The sequence below is a fragment of the Chelmon rostratus genome, chromosome 5 (genome assembly GCF_017976325.1).
Source record: "Chelmon rostratus isolate fCheRos1 chromosome 5, fCheRos1.pri, whole genome shotgun sequence".
NCBI lineage: Eukaryota > Metazoa > Chordata > Actinopteri > Chaetodontiformes > Chaetodontidae > Chelmon > Chelmon rostratus.
In genome coordinates, this window is record NC_055662.1 from 25,946,922 (window position 1) to 25,960,952 (window position 14,031).

Sequence of the window (14,031 nt, forward strand, 5' to 3'; positions counted from 1 at the left end):
TAGATACAGTTTGTTTGAGAATGATTGCATTCTGGTTTTATTTATGTTTTGTTTATGGGATTCAGGGTTGTCGACTGTATTTCTAAGGGAAGTCCGACCACTCCATCACTTCCGAACTCCACCATAAACAGGACAGAGTACAGATGGGTCGTCCCTCTTGTGCACTATGAATTCACATGCCTCCGGGTCGAACACTTTCACACAGTTGTCAGGAAACCTTGTGGGGGTTGAATACCTGCAATCACACAGTGAGATAAGATAAAGATAACACTTTATTAATCTGATGCTGCGGAAATTAAATTGTTCCTTGCAGCAAGCAATAAAAGACATCAGAGGATCAAAATAATAGAAAAGGTATACAGAATACAAAAAAGAACAAATGGTCATGTATATGCACATTATATACAGGATTATGAGAATACTGCAGCCACAAGAGTATAAACAAAATATATATGTTAGCTACTGATAATAATTACATTGTTAATAGTATTGCACAATAGATGAAAAAATACAAAAACATTAAGAAATATTTAATATTGCACAGTAAGTGAAGGATTCGGGATGAATAGCGTAAGTACATCAGTGCAAAACAATAGGTTTATGATGTTGTAATGTAATGTGAAGAGACAGTTAACAGTAGAAGATACAGAAACCACAGTGATTAATTATTTTTCTTTTATTTACTGTTAGGTTCGATCTGTGTACTAACCCAATGCAACATCCACCACAAGTACAGTCCCAGCATCGACTGTTTCTCCAATTCGATCCGACAGCGTGCCATGTTTTATCCACATCATCCTGACAATGGGTCATGCCTGTGGGGGGAGAGGAGCTGCTAAATCATTTTCTAAACACCACAGTTGTTGATAATATTGTAGTGAAGACTGAAGGTGTGTGTGTATACAAGCCCATCCCCTACTGTCACCTGTCACCAATCAACCTGTTCACCTGTGGAATGTTCCAAACAGGTGTTTTTGGAGCGTTCCACAACTTTCCCAGTCTTGATCACATTCTGTTTAATTTATGTTTTACACAGCGTCCAGGCTTTTTTGGAACCTGGGTTGTATGTTTGTGTGTTATTCTGATTTTTTGTTGTGATATTTACCCACTGTGATGGGCCTCCCGTAACATGCTGCGTTTGAAAGTGACGGCAGAGCACACAGCAGCAAAGTCAGAGCCAAATACGTCTTTGCAGAAACAAAGAGCATCACAGTTTTAGTTTCTAGTCTTTCTTAAAATGTAAGAGCAAAATATGCTATAATCATATTCTGGATTATTCATTGATGGGTGCAGTGAGTTCCTGGAGGCACAGACAGATTTTCTGAAGTAAAAATCAAGGAAATTTCTACTTGGAATCAACATTTAAACCAAATGCTTGTTGTGTCAACATGAATGAAAAGTCTCTGTATTAAAATGTGTTTTGAAACTGGAAATGAACGTTGCTTCTGGATGAGTTTTATATTTGCACAGTCAGAAGCCTTTAACGGCCTTTAACAAGAACATCACCGCTATTAAAAACATTGTTCTTGAAAATTAAAATACACCAAAATAAAACAGCAAAGTGCTGTTTTGGAAAAAGACTCTACCCCCAGCCTAAAGATTCAGACAAACAGCCACCAACGATTACAGCCCCAATTTATTGAAGAAACAACAATAAAAACTCACCATGATACAACCAGACTTGTCAGATTTGAATGGAGCTCAAGTAAGAAAATAGACCGTGCTTCTAAAGGAAAGTCTGACTGAGTGTACAGGAACCTTTGGAAATAAACAAGAGGGAGGCGTGGTCTGTCCTATCAGCCTCTAACTTCCAGTAAACCAGCGTGAATGTCTGTTTGTATTTGAGACAGATGAGCCACTCCAGGTCATTTAATAACTGCACGTTACATAAAACACAATGACTTTACTCTCCAAAGACAGAGACATCTTTTCAGTTTAGGGTTGATGCCATGATATATGTGTATATGAAAATTCTGCAGTCTTTTGCAAAATTGTTCCCTTATTATCTTTAGCCTTGCTGGTGGCTCTACAGATGGAAACATCCACCTGCTGGTTGGTCAGTCCACCACACGGGTCCAGACTGAAATATCTCAACTATGATGGATCACCGTGCTTATTATTATCTGAATCTGATGCAGCAACATGTTTCAAACAAGTTGAGACAGCAGCAACAAAAGACTGGGAAAGTTGTGGAGCGCTCCAAAAACCCCTGTCTGGAACATTCCACAGGTGAACAGGTTGATTGTCAACAGGTGATAGTATCATTGGGTATGAAAGGAGCATCCTGGAAAGGCTCAGTGGTTCACAAGCGAGGATGGAGCGAGGTTCACCACTTTGTGAACACATGAATGGATAAAGGAGACTAACACATGGACTCAGGAACACTTTGTAAAAGAGTTGTTGGTAGATACAGTTTGTTTGAGAATGATTGCATTCTGGTTTTATTTATGTTTTGTTTATGGGATTCAGGGTTGTCGACTGTATTTCTAAGGGAAGTCCGACCACTCCATCACTTCCCAACTCCACCATAAACAGGACAGAGTACAGATGGGTCGTCCCTCTTGTGCACTATGAATTCACATGCCTCCGGGTCAAACACTTTCACACAGTTGTCAGGAAACCCTGTGGGGGTTGAATACCTGCAATCACACAGTGAGATAAGATTAAGATAACACTTTATTAATCTGATGCTGCGGAAATTAAATTGTTCCATGCAGCAAGCAATAAAAGACATCAGAGGATCAAAATAATAGAAAAGGTATACAGAATACAAAAAAGAACAAATGGTCATGTATATGCACATTATATACAGGATTATGAGAATACTGCAGCCACAAGAGTATAAACAAAATATATATGTTAGCAACAGATAAAAACTGATAATAATTACATTGTTAATAGTGAAACAATACAAAAACATTAAGAGATATGTAATATTGCACAGTAAGTGAAGGATTCGGGATGAATAGCGTAAGTACATCAGTGCAAAACAATAGGTTTATGATGTTGTAATGTAATGTGAAGAGACAGTTAACAGTAGAAGATACAGAAACCACAGTGATTAATTATTTTTCTTTTATTTACTGTTAGGTTCGATCTGTGTACTAACCCAGTGCAACATCTACTGCAAGTACAGTCCCAGCATTGACTGTTTCTCCATTTCGATCCGACAGCGTGCCATGTTTTATCCACATCATCCTGACAATGGGTCATGCCTGTGGGGGGAGAGGAGCTGCTAAATCATTTTCTAAACACCACAGTTGTTGATTATATTGTAGTGAAGACAGAAGGTGTGTGTGTATACAAGCCCATCCACTACTGTCACCTGTCACCAATCAACCTGTTCACCTGTGGAATGTTCCAAACAGGTGTTTTTGGAGCGTTCCACAACTTTCCCAGTCTTGATCCCATTCTGTTTATGTTTTACACAGCGTCCAGGCTTTTTTGGAACCTGGGTTGTATGTTTGTGTGTAATTCTGATTTTTTGCTGTTGTTGTGATATTTACCCACTGTGATGGGCTTCTGGCCACATGCTGCGTTTGAAAGTGACGGCAGAGCACACAGCAGCAAAGTCAGAGCCAAATACGTCTTTGCAGAAACAAAGAGCATCACAGTTTTAGTTTCTAGTCTTTCTTAAAATGTAAGAGCAAAATATGCTATAATCATATTCTGGATTATTCATTGATGGGTGCAGTGAGTTCCTGGAGGCACAGACAGGTTTTCTGAAGTAAAAAACAAGGAAATTTCTACTTGGAATCAACATTTAAACCAAATGCTTGTTGTGTCAACATGAATGAAAAGTCTCTGTATTAAAATGTGTTTTGAAACTGGAAATGAACGTTGCTTCTGGATGAGTTTTATATTTGCACAGTCAGAAGCATTCAGTCATAGCAGTGTGAAGGAAGGCCTTTAACAAGAACATCACCGCTATTAAAAACATTGTTCTTGAAAATTAAAATACACCAAAATAAAACAGCAAAGTGCTGTTTTGGAAAAAGACTCTACCCCCAGCCTAAAGATTCAGACAAACAGCCACCAACGATTACAGCCCCAATTTATTGAAGAAACAACAATAAAAACTCACCATGATACAACCAGACTTGTCAGATTTGAATGGAGCTCAAGTAAGAAAATAGACCGTGCTTCTAAAGGAAAGTCTGACTGAGTGTACAGGAACCTTTGGAAATAAACAAGAGGGAGGCGTGGTCTGTCCTATCAGCCTCTACCTTCCAGTAAACCAGCGTGAATGTCTGTTTGTATTTGAGACAGATGAGCCACTCCAGGTCATCTAATAACTGCACGTTACATAAAACGTGGTAGCTGTGTTGATTTCATCATTCCACTTTCAGCCTGGCATGTTTTTACCCTTCTGTCTTGGTTTTTTTTTTTTTTTTACTTAAAAGGCAGCAAACTCAGAGTAGTGGTGTGGTGTTAATCTGCACTTCAATATTCAGAGTCTTACAGTACTGACTGGTACACTGAACATGATGTAGTGAAAGTAACAAAATAAACCAGCAGACAACACATTTACTGTAGACAGAAACACTTTAATTGGTTTTGATTATTTTTTAAATTGCAACATGCAAAAGTGCAGATCAGCCAACTATAATTACATACTACCAATCAAATAACTTAAACAGTATCTTCCTCAGTAAAGTTTCCTTCTTACATAAAAAACAAATGCAAATGTAAAACACACAATATTAAATTACTCCATTAATATTGTGTTTTTGTATGATCGGCACTGAAATGACATTACATCTGAAAACGGCAATGTTTAATTAAAAGGATGCACAGGACAAATCACTCTTTTTTTTTTTTTTAGTTCCAACCCACTTCTACTTGGCTGCGTTTTGTTTTTAGTAAAATAAAAGCACTCAGTCGACTTACTGACAGTTGCAGACGATATTTTTGTTGAAAACCATTGAACAAAAGAAAAGTGTGTCAGGGAGGTGGGGTTTCAGGAGAACTATGGGGTTGAACCCAAATGCAGACACGAGGGGGAGCTGATTCAATTTAACAATTTTATTTAACTAAGGGAAACCAAAATCCAAAATTCAGGGAACTACGGAAAACACTTACACAGGTAGATGGGCTTAACACAGGGAATGAAGACAACACTGGGATACACTGGACAAACACAAGAAACTTGGCATGGGGCATGGACATAAGACAACACTATAAAAACACTTACTAGGAACAGGGACTAAGACAACACAAAAGAAACACAAGGAGCATGGCATGGCAAACATACACTGATAACACTAAGAGACACTGGACAAACACTTACTTGGAATATGGCATATCTAAAGAACAAAGACAAGACTAGAAAAACAACAGGACAGGTGGCGGCGATGAGGCAATAGGACAGGAGGCCAGCGACGGGGAAGGACTGTGGCTCTGGCTGAGGTGGTCGCTGCAGTTCTGGCACTGGGAATGAGGGAAGCTCGGGCACAGGAGACAACGGCAGCAGCAGCAGCTCGTGCTCAGGCGGCGGCAGCAGCAGCTGGGGCTCAGGAGGTGACAGCAGCTCGGCCACTGGAGACGACGGGAGGCTAGCAGGCCGATGGCTAACCAATACCTTCAGTCGTCGGGACCTCTGCTTCCTCCTTACAGGGGCTGGCTTGATGGCCCACCTTGTTCCCCTAAATGGGGAGCTTTGGGGCATTTCATCAGTGGAGAGGATGATAGTGTCTGCTGGGTACTTGGCTTTAGGCTGGCGTTTCTTCCGGGTGGAGGGTGGCTTCATGGCGAGCCGCGTTCCTCGAATAGGGATCTCAGGGGGTCGTCATTGTCGTAGCTGATATCGAGGTCTGCTGAGTACTTGGCTTTAGGCTGGCGCTTCTTCCGGGTGGAGCGTGGTTTAATGGCCAGCCGTGTTCCCAGGAATGGGGAACACAGACATTTGTCTGCTGGGTTCATGTTTTGGTCAGGTCGTTCTGTCAGGGAGATGGGGTTTCAGGAGGCTATGGGGTTGAACCCAAATGCAGACACGAGGGAGAGCTGATTCAATTTAACAAGTTTAACTAAGGGAAACCAAAATCCAAAATTCAGGGAACTACGGAAAACACTTACACAGGTAGATGGCCTTAACACAGGGAATGAAGACAACACTGGGATACACTGGACAAACACAAGAAGCTTGGCATGGGGCATGGACATAAGACAACACTATAAAAACACTTACTAGGAACAGGGCTTGGCAAAAGACAAACATACACTGACAACACTAGAGGACGGAGGACAAACACTTACATAAACTCTTGGCATGGCGAGGAAACAGCAACAACACTAAGAGACGCTGGGCAAACACTTACTTGGAATATGGCATATCTAAAGAACAAAGACAAGACTAGGAAAACACTCACGAGGTACATGACGTAGGGTGACCAGATCCCAATTTACCACATGTGGGACAGGGACTACATCTGAGTGGGACAATGTGGGACACCAAGATGTCGTGGTTGTCTTCAGTAATTTATTTTTAAAATTCTACCGGTATTCTGCTCAAGTATATGATATTTTATTTTCATGCAACTTTCCCAGGTTCATGTAAGATAACAACAAAACCTTAGCTCAACTCCAAACACCACAACATTAAAGTGTTTGTTCTGAACAATAATGAACCACATATTCAAGTACAAGATGTAGTCTACTGAAGAAGGCTCCATTTTCCTACAGGCTCAACAAATCAAATCCAACAATCTGAACAAAAAAATGCTGCCAGGAGCTCACCTCACTCATGCAGTTCAGAATAACAAACTAATTAGACCTACACCAAATGCATTTTAAATTATGTATTAATTATGTGGCTTATTGCCACAGTCTTCTGACCTGTATGACAGGGAGTGTTGCACAGTGTGGTCGACGCTCGTTTGTTCAGATGCTGTCACCTTATCTGTGTTGGAGTCTTGTTTGGGCTTCACGTTTTTTGTGAGTCTCGGACTGTTTGTGTCGTCTCACATCATATTCACCTCCGTGTGAAACGGAAAACTTGCTCTGACAAACATCACAAAAAACTTTGGTGCAGTCACCCTACACTGGTCTTACCCAGGAGGGGTAAATGGTTTCCCACTCTTTGTTGTAGCTGCATTTCCTTCTTTTTACGAGTCGTGCCTTCATCTTTTTCCTCCATGTCTCCTGCTGCATGCCGAAGCGATGCTGTTGTTGTGTGAGCGGGCAGCGCCGGGCGCGCGCACCTGCGTCTAGCTTGATTGACAGCTTATCCCAGAGCCCACCCCGCCCCCTGATGACAGCTCTCCCGTCTCCGGACCACATACACACAGCTGTTTGATAAGCGCCAGATTATAGCCTACGGTGAGACTAAATTTAAAAAAAAATCAAGTGCCACTGTCAATAAATGCAGGACATTATCTCAATTTGCGGGACGTGTGAAAAGTATTTAAAATGCGGGACTGTCCCGCACAAAGCGGGACATCTGGTCACCCTAACATGACGTGGCAGGAAAGCACAGGCAAAGACAAGACTAGATAACACTTACAAGATAGATGGCATGGGAAGGTAACGCAGACAACACTAAAGAACACTTACATGAAACAGGGCACGGACAAGAACAAAGACAACACCAGGAAAAAACACTCACAAGGCATAGGGCATGGCATGGATTCACAGACAACGACCTGACAAAGACTGGGGGGAAGACATGAACTTAAATACACAAGGGGGGACAACTAATGGCACACAAGTGAAACAGATGAGACAATCACAAGGGCGGGAAAACACAGGAAGTCAAGCAAACAAAGAAACATAACATGAACCTTCAAAATAACAAACAGGGATCAAAACAAAAAGAAAACCTTCAACATAAATCGGACGTGGCAAGCACGGATCATGACAATGTGCACAAACGCTATTACTTTCTTGCCATCAGTCCACACTTTATTCATCTCAGCCCTTGAGATATAAAATTATAGTCTCTCCATTTAATTATACGGACTAATATGTTTGCTGCTAAACTTCACAGATCATCGTTTAATATCACACTAACTTAAATATCTACCATAATGGACATTTCCAACCTAAATACTAAAGCCAACGCCTCTCTGATCAACATTAATCATTTCATTTCATATCAGGTGTATCTTTTGGTTGAATCTTGAGCTGAACACTCAAATACTGTTTTTTGTTCCTCTCGTTTCCGACGTAACAGCTCTGCAAGGAAACTGAAGATAAAACTTCCGTTCCAGTTGACATGTTTTTTCACACTTCATATGGTTCTACATTAACAATGATTTCCTCCTATCTTCATCACATGTACTTCTTTCTGTTATTTGAGTATCTCAGTTTTAACTCCACAGACATATCACAAAAACAAATTTCAACCTCTCTTGGGGGCCCCCTGGTGGCCATGGGGACCCTAAACAGGCGCTTTGTTCGCTCGTGAGCCAGACTTAGCTAATTAGCATAACATTATTTTGCCTGCTAAACATCAGCATTTTAGCATGATATTGCCAGTATTTTTCTCATCATGGCCTTAACATTTAGCTTAAAGCAAAAAAGTAAACTTGTTTAATTAAAATGTTGTGCCTTTCACAGCCTTTTTTTCCATCAGGACACCATGAAACTTATCATTTTTGATGAAGTTCTAGCTCGCGTTTGAGGTTCTACGCTTTAACACTAATAGTAACACTATTTATTGTTATTTTTAATCGGAAGGCCGCTGACATTGGTTTTTTTTTACACAGCTACTGGGGCTATACACACTTTTTACATATTTCTTATATTTTTTCAACATATTGTATTTTTCTTTTATATAGTCAATTCCATTTTGCTTGTATAATATGTACATATACAGTCTACTTTTTTCTCTACCCCTGCTGCTATTTTTTTCTTCACGCTGCTTTCAATGCTGCTGTAATGCCCAAATTTCCCCGACTGGGGAAAAATAAAGTTTTATCTTATCTTTCTGCACCTGTCAGTAGCCTAGCATTTGGCTTCAACAGAAATACATGTCAGCTTTCTTATTGAGTTCAACTGATTTTAATATTTAGAATCGGTGGGATGTTTCCTGTCACAGAAATTCTCTTCTTTCACATACAAGCAAAGTTATGCAAAGAGGAGCAAGCCATGAAGAAATGTGCGATGTATTTATTCATTCATTTGAAATTTCATTTGTAGCAGTATTTCATTTTCCAGCAGCTGTGTTTCATGTCTGTTCAGCAAACACAACAGGCAATGTTTCCCTGTGGGAAGCCAGTGAGGGATCACGTCCTGCCCATCACTTTCCTACTGCAGCATAAATTGGACATTGTACACTTGGGTCGCCCTTCTTGTGCACTTTGTATTCACATGCCTTTGAGTCAAACACTGCCACACAGTCTTCAGGGAACTGTGTGGGGGTTGAATACCTGCCATCACACATTAAACACACAGTTAACAGTAGAATATGTGAATACAGAGATAAATAAATCTAATTTCCATTTAAAAAATGAAAATGTGATCTGTGTACTTACGCTGTACAACATCCACTGCAAGTGCAGTCCATACATTTACTGTTTCTCCATGTAGATCCAACGGCATGCCATGTTTTATCCACTTTGTCCTGACAACGGGTCATGCCTATGGGGGAGGAAGGTAAAGCAGAAAGCATTTTTCAGCACAGTCACAGTGTTTGACCGTGTGAATCGTTGATATTGTTCTAATGAATAAACATTATGTGCATACATCATAAATATCCTCTGTTAGTGTTGTTTTTTTCTTTTCTTTTACCTGGTTTCACAGCCATAGTGAAGCAATAAGCGTTTGCCATGGACACCAGAGCACAGAGCAGCAAAGTCACAGCCAAATATTTCTTCACAGGAAAACAGAAACAAACATCATCGTTTTAATATTTGATCTGAGCATACTGAATCCAGGTACGTGTCCTAGCATGTATTTGGTGAAAAGGCAGGAAAACACTGTTGAGAACGTAGGCAAGAGGAGGATTTATTGTCATTTTTCAATATGTTTCAATACTCTCCATTAGCAATATATTTTATAGTCTTTTGTATAAAATGTACATGCATATATTCAACTTCTTATTTTGTATGTTTTATTTTCCATTGCCTTTGCTATTGCTATTTTTATTTATGCTGCCTTTAACATCAAATTTCCCCTGCTGGGGATTAATAAAGTTGATTTTATCTTGATACTTAAACAGTGTATCAAACCTCTACAGCACAGATGAATCATTCTGTAAAGTGCTACCATTTTGACAAAAATGAATTGAGGTCCAGAAATGAGTCAAACCGAATTATTATTACTTTTACTCACTAGTAAACATCACATTTTACAGCCACTCTCTTCATACGCATGATTTGCATAACTTTATCCTGTCAAAACACAAAAAGCAATTTCATAAGTCACATTTTTTTAAACTCACCATGATGGCAGTCAAAATTCTCAATTTTTCGTGTGTTTTTCGCAAGATGTTACAATATTCCTGATGAAGGGCACTGTCTTTTAAACAGCGTATCTGCGGGGACCTTTCCACTTAAATAAGGGAGGGTAGGAGTGGTCAGTATCCTGCTGTCACCACCAGGTGTATTTGTCTTAACAGAAAAAACAGCAATGATGAAAGTGTGTTTGTTTTTTTTGTTTTTTTTTTACAGTTCAGGTACTTAAGGACATTTTTAGATTTGACGAAATATGTTTCCTCTCAGTCACATGTACTTTTACTTTTTGGAGTATAAATGTCTAAACATTTTTATTGGCTTAATTTAGGGTGTTATGTGAGTCACATGACCTGAAGAGACAATTTATGCTCTGTCCAAATTTTTATTTCCATTCTCTTTAAAGTAAAGCTAATTCTGGTCAGTGTTTGCTTTTGGAAATTTGTAATCTGAAGCAAGCACTAAATGTTTATCAGCTGGGCTTCCACCTCCTGTAACATTCTTAAATATATGTTAACATTCGCATCTTTGAACAAACTATAACCAAAATCTGAAGCATAAAAAATAAACAAAAACAAGCGTGTTTTGAATGGAAGTACTGAAAATTAAAAGTGTGTCAGGGAGATGGGGTTTCAGTAGAACTATGGGGTTGAACCCAAATGCAGACATCAATTTAACAAGTTTAACTAAGGGAAACCAAAATCCAAAATTCAGGGAACTACGGAAAACACTTACACAGGTAGATGGCCTTAACACAGGGAATGAAGACAACACTGGGATACACTGGACAAACACAAGAAACTTGGCATGGGGCATGGACATAAGACAACACTATAAAAACACTTACTAGGAACAGGGCTTGGCAAAAGACAAACATACACTGACAACACTAGAGGACGGAGGACAAACACTTACATAAACTCTTGGCATGGCGAGGAAACAGCAACAACACTAAGAGACGCTGGGCAAACACTTACTTGGAATATGGCATATCTAAAGAACAAAGACAAGACTAGGAAAACACTCACGAGGTACATGACGTGGCAGGAAAGCCCCGGCAAAGACAAGACTAGATAACACTTACAAGATGCATGGCAAGGTAACGCAGACAACACTAAAGAACACTTACATGAAACAGGGCACTGACAAGAACAGAGACAACACCAGAAAAAACACTCACAAGGCATAGGGCATGGCATGGATTCACAGACAACGACCTGACAAAGACTGGAGGGAAGACATGAACTTAAATACACAAGGGGGGACAACTAATGACACACAAGTGAAATAGATGAGACAATGTGCACAAATGCTATTACTTTCTTGCCATCAGTCCACACTTTATTTATCTCAGCCCTTGAGATATAAAATTATATTCTCTCCATTTAATTATACGGACTAATTGTCATGACCCGTGCTCTGCACGCCTTTTTTTTTTGTTAAGTTTCCCATTGTGTCTTGTCTTTGCCTGGTTTTTGTTACTTCCTGTTTTATTTTGAAGGTTCATGTTATGTGTCTTTGGTTTACTTTACTTCCTGTGTTTTCCCTCCCGTCTGATTGTTTACACCTGTGTGTCATTAGCATTCCCTCCTTTGTGTATTTAAGTCTGTGTCTTCTCCGCTGTCTTTGTCGGGTCGTTGTCTGCGTCACCTTGTTGTCTGCATCACCACCATGAAACTTATCATTTTTGGTGACGTTCTAGATCGATTTGAGGTTCTACGCTTTAACACTAATAGTAACACTATTGCTATTTTTAATCGGAAAGCAGCTGACATTGTTTTTTTCTACAGCTACTGGGGCTATACACACTTTTTACATATTTCTTATATATACATTTTATTCTACATATTTTATTTTTCTTTTATATATATATCTTATATATATAATGTGCATATATAGTTTACTTTTTATTTTGTATTTTGTTTTTTTCGAATGTTCTCTACCCCTGCTGCTATTTTTTTCCTTCACGCTGCTTTCAATGCTGCTGTAATGCCCAAATTTCCCTATCTTATCTTATCTTTCTGCACCTGTCAGTAGCCTAACATTTGGCTTCAACAGAAATACATGTCAGCTTTCTAATTGAGTTCAACTGATTTTAATATTTAGAATCGGTGGGATGTTTCCTGTCACAGAAATTCTCTTCTTTCACATACAAGCAAAGTTATGCAAAGAGGAGCAAGCCATGAAGAAATGTGTGATGTATTTATTCATTCATTTGAAATTTCATTTGTAGCAGTATTTCATTTTCCAGCAGCTGTGTTTCATGTCTGTTCAGCAAACACAACAGGCAATGTTTCCCTGTGGGAAGCCAGCCATCATGTCTTGGTCGCTTACTCTCCAGTTCAAAAACAACAAAGTACACCAGACCTGCCCATCACTTTCCTACTGCAGCATAAATTGGACATTGTACACTTGGGTCGCCCTTCTTGTGCACTTTGTATTCACATGCCTCTGAGTCAAACACTGACACACAGTCTTCAGGGAACTGTCTGGGGGTTGAATACCTGCCGTCACACATTAAACACACAGTTAACAGAATATGTGAATACAGAGATAAATAAATCTAATTTCCATTTAAAAAATGAAAATGTGATCTGTGTACTTACGCTGTACAACATCCACTGCAAGTGCAGTCCATACATTCACTGTTTCTCCATGTAGATCCAACGGCATGCCATGTTTCATCCACTTTGTCCTGACAATGGGTCATGCCTATGGGGGAGGAAGGTAAAGCAGAAAGCATTTTTCAGCACAGTCACAGTGTTTGACCGTGTGAATTGTTGATATTGTTCTAATGAATAAACATTATGTGCATACATCATAAATATCCTCTGTTAGTGTTGTTTTTTTCTTTTCTTTTACCTGGTTTCACAGCCATAGTGAAGCAATAAGCGTTTGCCATGGACACCAGAGCACAGAGCAGCAAAGTCACAGCCAAATATTTCTTCACAGGAAAACAGAAACAAATACGTAGTTTTAATATTTGATCTGAGCATACTGAATCCAGGTACGTGTCCTAGCATGTATTTGGTGAAAAGGCAGGAAAACACTGTTGAGAATGTAGGCAAGAGGAGGATTTATTGTATTGTAATTTTTCAGTATGTTTCAATACTCTCCATTAGCAATATATTTTTTATAGTCTTTTGTATAAAATGTACATGCATATATTCAACTTCTTATTTTGTATGTTTTATTTTCCATTGCCTTTGCTATTGCTATTTTTATTTATGCTGCCTTTAACATCAAATTTCCCCTGCTGGGGATTAATAAAGTTGATTTTATCTTGATACTTAAACAGTGTATCAAACCTCTACAGCACAGATGAATCATTCTGTAAAGTGCTACCATTTTGACAACCATGAATCGAGGTCCAGAAATGAGTCAAACCGAATTATTATTACTTTTACTCACTAGTAAACATCACATTTTACAGCCACTCTCTTCATACGCATGATTTGCTTACTTTATCCTGTCAAAACACAAAAAAGCAATTTCATGAGTCACATTTTTTTTAAAACTTACCATGATGGCAGTCAAAATTCTCAATTTTTCGTGTGTTTTTCGTAAGATGTTAAAATATTCCCGATGTAGGGCACTGTCTTTTAAATAGTGTATCTGCGGGGACCTTTGGACTTAAATA

General features: G+C 39.2%; 1 protein-coding gene and 1 long non-coding RNA gene across 2 annotated transcripts; both read right to left on the reverse strand.

The window, feature by feature from the left end:
• Window positions 1–200: 200 nt before the first annotated feature.
• On the reverse strand, window positions 201–2,495 carry LOC121606246. Its single transcript, XR_006006836.1, has 3 exons — window positions 1,666–2,495; window positions 710–815; window positions 201–235 (listed from the first exon to the last, which is right to left on the reverse strand). It is a non-coding gene; the product is annotated as an uncharacterized LOC121606246 (long non-coding RNA).
• A 10,133-nt stretch (window positions 2,496–12,628) lies between these two features.
• On the reverse strand, window positions 12,629–14,005 carry LOC121607307 (beta-microseminoprotein-like). Its single transcript, XM_041938078.1, has 4 exons — window positions 13,914–14,005; window positions 13,254–13,335; window positions 12,998–13,103; window positions 12,629–12,895 (listed from the first exon to the last, which is right to left on the reverse strand). Exons 1-4 carry the CDS (start codon window positions 13,914–13,916, stop codon window positions 12,766–12,768), a joined length of 321 nt encoding a protein of 106 aa, XP_041794012.1. The 5' UTR covers window positions 13,917–14,005; the 3' UTR covers window positions 12,629–12,765.
• Window positions 14,006–14,031: the final 26 nt, after the last annotated feature.